General features: G+C 66.5%; 1 protein-coding gene across 1 annotated transcript; it reads right to left on the bottom strand.

The window, feature by feature from the left end:
- Window positions 1-390: 390 nt before the first annotated feature.
- Window positions 391-3,398, bottom strand: LOC117643007 (speckle-type POZ protein-like). Its single transcript, XM_034381643.1, has 5 exons — window positions 3,120-3,398; window positions 1,709-1,807; window positions 1,335-1,634; window positions 961-1,155; window positions 391-882 (listed from the first exon to the last, which is right to left on the bottom strand). Exons 1-5 carry the CDS (start codon window positions 3,396-3,398, stop codon window positions 715-717), a joined length of 1,041 nt encoding a protein of 346 aa, XP_034237534.1. The 3' UTR covers window positions 391-714.
- Window positions 3,399-8,550: the final 5,152 nt, after the last annotated feature.

The raw sequence follows: 8,550 nt of genomic DNA, 5'->3' as shown, positions 1-8,550 counted from the left end.
CGGCGGCAGCGGCGGCGGCGGCAAGGGCCGAGCTCGCCGAGAAGGAGAACGAGTGCCAGGAGGCCGGGCTGGCCGGGCCGGGGCGGGCGCACTCCACCGGCTTTTCCATGAATGTATACATGCACGCCGCTAAGGTGGCAACGCCGCGTGATGGAGTTGGCTGGCGTGCCGCATTGGCAGCGGGCACGGCACGGCTCGGCACGGCACGGTGTGGCTCGGCACGGCACGGCACGGCTCGGCGCCGGACGCCCACGCGACAATCACCCACACGCCACGCGGATGGGTCCCCCTTCGGTCCCCCGCCCGCCGAGCATGCACTTGTCCCCACAAACCCGGGCCATACTGGGAAAAACAAGAAGAACATTTTATGTGGTCTAAAATTATTAATGACTCTGAAAAACAACAACAAGACACAACAACGCGGAATGTGGCCTCCTACGTCCACGGCATCGACAGGCGCGGGAATGGCGCGGTGCTCCCAGTACTGCTGCGGCGCTGCGGCGGCGCGGACAAAAGAATCGAACTGCGGTGCTGTCGCGACCCCGTGCGGCAGACACTCCATGGGGATCGTTGGAGAGTGCTGGCGGCGGGGGTAGCGACGCAGTTCGGTCTTCCGGCCGTGGCAGTCCGCAACATCTCTCCAATAAAAACTGACACCAGTAACAACAACAACAACAACATCAACAAATCGAAATAATGAAACAGCCTTCGCGTCTAGAGCTCGTCATTCGTTGACGCGAAGAAGTCGTCCTCCTCCAGGCCGAGAGCCGCGGCCGCGCTCTGGTTGACGGCGGCCACCACCGTGGTGACCACCTCGGCCGCCGTGGTGGGCACCGTGGCCGTGCTGTTGCCCTCCTTGAAGGCCTTCAGCTTGTTGCGCACCTGCGCAGCGGAGACAGTCGTCAGAGAGATATTGAAGTGTTCGCGGTGTCCCGTCCAGGACAGGCCGCTTGAACTCACCGTGGCGTACAGCACGTAGCCGACGACGGGCACGATGGCCACCATGTAGATGCGCGCGATGAGGTGCACGATGCGCGTGCCCGTGCTCAGGGAACCGAAGTCCGTGGCGGTCTTGGTGACGGCGATGTGTACGAGGCGCATGACGGCCGCGGGCCGCAGGTCGAGCGCCGCGTGCCACTCCTCCGTCTCGTAGACCTTGGCCAGGAAGCGGAGGAACGTTACAGGCGGAGCGCCTGCGGACGCCAGGGCGGGCCGCGCAGCGCGACCGGCGCGCGTGGCGGGTCGGCCTACCCTGGACTTGGCAGGCGGCGGGCGCCTCCGGGTAGGCCGACCCGCGTGACACGGGTGCGTCGCGTGGCCGCCACACTGCCTACCTCCTGGGCGTTCTCCAGGAACAGCACGGCGGCCGCGCGCTTCAGGCGCTCCTCCTCGTTCTTGTCGGCCAGCTCGAAGATCTCCGTGACGTTGTGCACGTCGAGCCGCTGCACCAGCACCTCGGCGCAGCGGCCCTTGAGCTCGGCCAGCCCGGCGGTGTGCGCGGCCGCCATGAGGGCGCGCGGCATGCGGCCCACCGCGGGCGCCGTGGCAGTGTACACGAAGCGCAGCAGCTCCAGCAGCACCTCGCCGGACATGTCGGGCAGCGGGACGCGGCCGTCGGGGCCCGTCGCCTCCGCCTGGAGGCAAGACACACCATTTCAATGTCCTTCGGCGTGACGCGCTTGCTGCACACTCTGCGCGTATTGCTCACCATGGCGAACAGCGCGCCGCCGTGCTCCTTGAGGACCTTGCTGTGCGCGGGGACCTCCTCGTCGGCCGCCACCAGGATGACGTCAGTGTGCAGGCACTCCTGGGGACCGAAAACACGCCACCGTTTTAGTTCCATTCCCGAACGGGCGTGAGCCTCTGTCACACGTGCGGAGGGACTCCCCCTCCCCTCCCCCTCTGCCCCGAAGGGCTCAGGGCCCCGGCGGAGGGCTCAGCGTAATCACGACTGTCGCGCGGGGCGTCACCGCGCCATGCCGCCGACGTGCCAACGCGTGCTGACACGTGCTAACGGTGGCGTTAATGCGCCGTGCAGGCCGTGCAGGCCGTGCCGGTGCACCCTTGGCGGGTCGTCCTCCACTGCGTCCTCTCCAGCTCAGGGACCCTCCTTAATAATTTCCAGCCAATCCACGGATCGATGAGGATGTACAGGAGAGTATGAGGAAAATGACGATTGTATCACCGCTCCGCTATGCCGGCAGGCTGAGTCCGAACACTTCGCGCCATCCCTCATTGGGGTGCGAGAGAGACAGAGCACCGTTCGGAAGCAGCCCACCGAAGGCGCCGACCCCCGCGGCCCTCGTCACACTGTAAGTGCGTCGCGCGCTTCCGCCGGCCGGGCCGTGCTGCAGCGCGTCGATACATTGATTGGCCGATGAATCATTACCGAACAGTGCTTTCGTCGCTCTGTCTCTCTCACACCTGTGGGACCTTGTGGGACACCTTCGGGCCGCGAGAGAGATAGAGCGACGAAGCACTGTTCGGAACCAAACTACTGGCTGGGTGGCACTATTCAAGTGAGGCCCCGAGGCCGAGGCCTCCGACAGAGAGATTAGCTGTGTTCCCCTGAAGCAGTGGCGAAGCTACACCGGGGGAAAGGGGGGGGGGCACCCTTGCAGTGTAGCGGGCATATCGCACCCGGTGGATTTGCCCACACTTTGTTGTGGCAGCAGCAACAACTGGAATGGGGGCGAGTCTAGGCGCGGTCGCGGCGTGCGTATGAATATTAAACAAAACGCCGCTGTCGCTGGCCGCCTCGCCTCGCGGTCCGAGTGGGGGCGCGGCGCGGTGCGTGTTGGAAGGACGGCTCGTCGTGGGAAGTCGTATTGGCTCTCCTTTCGAAACTCTGTCAATGTAATGGAAGTGCGCGCTTTGATTTACGAGGAAGCGCTGTCAGAGTGCCTGGGGCCGCCGCCGCCGCGCCCGTTCACCGGGCGTGGCTGGGTGGCTGCGTGGCGCAGGGGGTTAGCGTCGTGCCTCCGAATTTGGGGATCCCGGTTCGGTCCGCAGTCACATCGCGAGCTTGCCTGTTTGTTTCGACATGATGGGTGCGTGTGATCTGAACTCGTCGAGTGCGTGGATGTGGGCGGGGCGTGAGGGGCGCGGGGGGCGCGTACCTGCAGGATGTTCCTGACGCTCTGCGTCATCTCGTGCGCCTTGAAGATGTACCGCGGCAGCGTGGGCACCGTGGCGCCGTCCATGATGGCCCTCATGGGCGTGCCGGCGGCCGGCACCCAGTCCGACGAGCGGCGCCTGGCGGCCGACGCTGCCGACGCGGCGGCGTAGCGATCCGACTCGTCGTCGGCCAGCGTGTCGCCCAGCGCGTCGCCCAGCGTATCGCGCATCATGATGTCGCCCAGCGCGTCGTTCAGCGAGTCCGCCAGCGTGTGCGCCATCTTGCTGCCCTTGGTCGTCTTCGGGCTGCCCGACGACGACTGCGACGAGTCCTCGGAGGCGTCCGACCCCGGCGACAGCACTGGCGCCCTCTGGTCCCCGCGGTCCTCCCCCTCCTCCCCCTCCGGCCCCTCCGGCCCCTCCGGCCGCGCTGGAGACACCACGCCGACGGAGAGCGCTGGCGTCCCTGGTCTCGCTGGCCTCGCCGGCCTCGCTGGCGTCGATGGCGTCGCCTCAGGCAGCGTCATCCTGTCACCGGTTCAAGTCCCGGCATTAGCGGATTTTCGCTTTTCACCTTTCAGTCGCGCAACGGCATCCGAAACGGAGCGCGAATTGGCCAGGCCGTCAACATTTGGGCAGTGAGCCACGCGACCTCGCCTCCTTCCAGGGTTGTTAACGCCACTGTAAAGCGGAACGCGCGGACGAGACGCGTTACATTGTTACCAGTGACGACGTGATGCAACTGGTCACTCCGCCGCGTCAACAACCCTAGAGGACGCGGGTTCGACTACCGGCCGCGTCGCCGTGTTTGCGCTGTTTGCACTGCCTGCTGCACCTTGCACGTACCCTCCGATTAGGTTCCCCACAGTGGCCCGGTCTCGGGGTGCGCTGCCCCGACGCTCGGCCAGTCGCGTGGATCTCTCCAGCCATACTGCTGGACTCGGTGGACTCGGGCCGCTGGACTGCACAGCCCCGCCACAGCCCCGCCACAGCCCCGCCACAGCCCCGCCACAACGGCGGGCGGAGTGCGCCCCCTCGCCCCCCGGCGAGCGCGCGGCTAGAGTCGCCACTCGGCCAGGGTGACACCAGGGGGTCACGGGGTGGCGCCTGTTGGACGGGGGGCACCCCTATACACCGGGTGCTTCTTAGCGCATGCATATGACATAAGTGGCTATCGACCTGAGACCTGGGGTGGGGCGGGGCGGGGCGGCGCCACTTTCCAAGGGGATGGCGCGGTGATGAGGGCCATGCATACGACAGCGCGCTGCGCGCTGAGTCGCCGGCCGACCCGGGCCGGGCCGGGCCCCCTGCGCTCGCGCTCGAGGCGCGCCGGATCGAAGCGCTGAAAGATGATCTACGGCAATCCTCGGCCTGTCCGTCGGCCTGCCTGGCCCGGCGTCCCCTTCGGTCCGCGTCGCTGCCGCGCTGCCGCCGCGATGCGTGTGGCGGCCTGGCGGCCTGGCGGGGGTGGCGGCGCCGCGTCCGGCCTGCACGTCCTCACGACGTCCAACGGTCCAACGGGGGTAAAAATAAATACAAGCCGCGCGAGGCCCCACGGCCACTACCGCCACCGTGGCGGGGCGGGCCCGGCCGGCGGTCTGGGCGCGCTGCGCGCTGCGCTGCCTATATGCGGCGGTTACTCACCGCCCCTCCCCTCCCTCCCCGCCACCAAGGGCGTCATTGAGTCGTCGGGTCGTCGCGGGACGGGTTACACCGGGTTACACCGGCCGGCCGCCGCATTGGTCCCCGAGGCGATCCTGGTCGCTCTGTCTCTCTCGCAGCCCTACGAGACGCCCCAGTGCGAGACAGGCCGACGAAACCGTTTTTCGGAATCAGCCTGTCGATGAAGCGGCCCCAGGGACGCACGGCCGCACATCGTGGCTCGCTGTTTCGACCTGCCGAAAACGCGGCTGTCATAGCCCCAAACACAGTAAGTCGGTCCCCCAGGGCCACTCCCCCCGACGGGCGCGCTGTCGGCCGGGAGAAAGAAGGTCCAGGTCCAGGGGGCTGCGTTGATCCACCTTCCCGACGGTCTGGGGGTCGTCAGACTTGTCGAGGGTTCTTCAATTAAAATACGCCGTCCCTATCAGACTTCAGCGCCTCAGGGCTGTCGAACGACGGGCGGGGCGTGGCGGGGCGTGGCGGGGCGCGGGGCGGCGGTGGGTCGTCGGCCGATGGCTGGCCGACGCCGAGGGCCGCACTGCCAACTGCACGACCTGCACGTCCGTGCCGTACGTGAGGGTATCTCGAGCAGTGGTGCCAACTTGCGGCGATGCGCCGTGCGTGACACACTGTGTGTCCGGCCGGCCGGCCGCGCGGCTGGCTTGTTAGCAAACAGTGCACGGTGCCAATCAGCCTGCAGCGCCTGCAGTGTACGTGCATCGGCGTCCGCGGGGGCCGCGGGGGCCCACACTGTAAACGCCCTCCCATTGGAACAATCAGTGCCCGCCCGGCCGAAACGGGCAGCGCTGCTTCTTTTCGACGGACAAAGCCTTGGAAATGGAGCACGATGCCCAGCCCAGGGCCCCCTGGGGGGCTGCCTGTCGCGGTACTGCTGTCGCGGAGGCCAGACACCAAAGACACCCCCCGGGACCGCCCCGACGTAAACAACGGCAGCAATGAAAGCAAGAGAGCAGCTTCCCTTTCCCAGCTGCACCTGTCCCGCTAGTTTGCGCGGAGGGAGAAGAGGACGCCCCCTCCCCTCCCCTCCCCTCCCCTTCCCACTTTTCTGCTCACATTCCGCGACACTCCCACACCGCGCCACCGCAGGCTCGTTCCGAGACAGCTTCTTCCGTCTCTCTCGCGCTTACGAGGCGGCCCTCAAGGGTGAGAGAGAGAGAGAGAGAGAGAGAGAGAGAGCACTGATCAGCGCGAGCCTGGCCGGGGCACGGCCCTCTCTCCTCGGCGCCCGTCCCCGTCGAGGTCCTCGTCGTCGAGGTCCGCGTCGTCGAGGTCCCCGTCAACCTCCCCGAGCAGGGCGCGCCGGAAGTGCAGCTGGCGCGGGTCATCAAGCCACTGCGTGCGCAAAAGGCAGAGGGGTCTACCAGACCGCAAAACAGACGCCCCCCAATCCCTAAAAAATACGATTTTTTTTGTAGTTGGAGTATTTGAACCCGCGCTGCAAAGCAACCTGTCCGCTCGGCAGGGCTGCCGGTTGATTGTCAGGCAGGCTGGTCAACACGGCTGTAGTGCGCGGCGCGCGGCGAGCACACCCACTCTCTCGCGTGCTTGCTGCTCGCGCGTGTCGTGTCGATGGCGGCCGGCGATGAGGGTAGAAAAACGCACGACATCCATAGTACACACAGCGGGGAGGGGGCAAATCCACGGAGCGCTTTGCTGCTGGCCGCGCGGCAGACAGGGCGACAGCGCACAGTGGGCCAGAAGACCGGTGGGGGCGGACAAAACTCTACACGCGTTTTGAGCTCCAGAGTCGCTAAATGGGACTCGAACCGAACGTGTGACCCCACCAATGGATTCCTCGTTCGGAGAGCAATCCATTGGTGGGGTCACTCGTTCGGTTTGAGTCCAGTTTAGCGACTCTGGAGCTCAAAACGCGTCTGGAGTTTTGGCCGCCTCCACCGGTCTTCTGGCCCACTGTGCAGCGGCGACAGAGACAGACGGACTGACAGGCGGACCTGCGGTGATGTATCCACGGGGCTCGTCAATAGGGACAGTCCCCATCCCCGCCATGTGGCGCCGTCGTCGGATATGGCTTTATCCCCCCCCTGCTCATCCTGCTGCCCCTGCTCTGTCTGGCGGCAAGGGCGGCTGGCGGGCCCCAAGATAGAAAGGAACAGGAAGAGCTCGAAAAGGAGAGGCGGTCGAGCTGGGCGCGGGGCAGAGACCGGCGGGCCGAGGGCTCTGAGGCCCTAAGGCTCTACGGCGGTCGGTGGCGCCTTGTCTAGCTGCGTCGCGGCGCGGTTGCGCGACAGCCCGGTGCATGCTGCCGCCGCTGCCGGTGTTGAGACACGCGGTTTAAATTTAGGAGCTTTACGCCTTGTGAGCCGCCGCCGCCGCGTGCCGCGTCTAGAGGCCGCGCGGGCCGCCGTAGGCCCAGCCGCACTACACCGCGCAGGCCATGCGACGCCCTGCAGCGCCCGCCGCGGCACCGCCGCCCCTGCTACGGCGCACCGGCACCCGCGGCCCAGAACCATCCGCACGCAGAGCTCGTTCAGTGCGATTCAAGCCGGTCACATTATGCTCCGCTTTCCGCTTACTGACTCGGTGGCCGAGGGCAAAGAGGCGCCGGTTCCCCACTCTCAGGTCGAGCGATCGAATCCCAATCACATCACAGATGACGTGACCAATGACGGGGCCACTGCGGTTTAACTCTGAGGTTGCTCCTGTGATGAGTGGTCACCAAGTGACCACTGGCTCACCAAGCCAGCGGGGAAGAGGGCCGGTTCGCTGGGGTGCCCTCTTTCGCTGAAATTTTCTTTATCGTGTTGATTTTATTTCTGTTACTCTGAGTACATTTTTGCGTATATCGACACCGGTGAAGTCCGTATTCAGAGGGTGTCATTTCCACGTGAACCTGTGAACCTATGATGCCGCTGCCTGATACCATTGATTGGTTGTCCTGGTGGTGCTCCACAAGTTGCTTTGGCCCCCGCGGTCCTGGGCTCTGGGGTCCGCCAGCTCAGCCAGCGCCCCCAGCACGCCGTCGAGATCACTGTCCTGGTGGCGGCGCCATGCCAGCGCCACGCCAGCCCCAGGCCGCGGGGCGCCGCGCCTCTCCGCCGCCCTGGGTCGAGCGGCGCCGCCAAGCCCCGGGGTGTCACCTGAGATGCTGGGCCAGACCCTCCCCCCACCCCGGCGGACCGGCGGGCGGCGCTGTACGCGGGGAGCGACTGTCGGCCCGTCGGCCGGCTCGCACACCAGTGGACGCTTCATAACCTATAACGCCTAATACGGACCAATCTCAGATTTCGGAGGAGAGGCGCCCGATTTAGAAGGAGTTTCTTTCGGGCGGCGCGCCGAGGGCCGAGCCGAGCGCGGCCTTAGCGCCTTCGGCTCCCTTCGGCCCCCTTCGGCCGGCGTCGGGACGCCGCTCGGGCGCCGCTCGGCTGTTTTCGGCCAAGCTAAGCTTAGGAAGCGCGGCTGGCGCGAGCACCTTCCTAGCAGCCGCCGCCCCCCGCGCCGCGCCCCTGTCGCTACAACAAGAGAGTTTAGGGGGAAATGGCGGAGTTTGAGTGATATTTTTAACTCCCCCGCCTTCGCTGCGCCGTACCTCCGCCGCTGCGCTGGCCTGCTGTTTGCGGCACTTCGCCGTCGTCCCTTACGCCCTGACGGCGGGGCGTGGCGGGGCGTGGCGGGGCGGGGGGCGGACGCTCGGCGCGCCGTCGAGACGCTCCCGCGAGTAGCCCGCCGCCCTGCACCGCGACGCCCCGCACACACGCCGCGCACCGACGCCGTAGTGCCGTGACACCGCGG

Source organism: Thrips palmi, unplaced genomic scaffold, assembly GCF_012932325.1.
Source record: "Thrips palmi isolate BJ-2018 unplaced genomic scaffold, TpBJ-2018v1 HiC_scaffold_16, whole genome shotgun sequence".
NCBI classification, from domain to species: domain Eukaryota; kingdom Metazoa; phylum Arthropoda; class Insecta; order Thysanoptera; family Thripidae; genus Thrips; species Thrips palmi.
The sequence above is the reverse complement of the archived record's forward strand: the minus strand, read 5'-3'. Positions and strand labels throughout refer to the sequence as shown.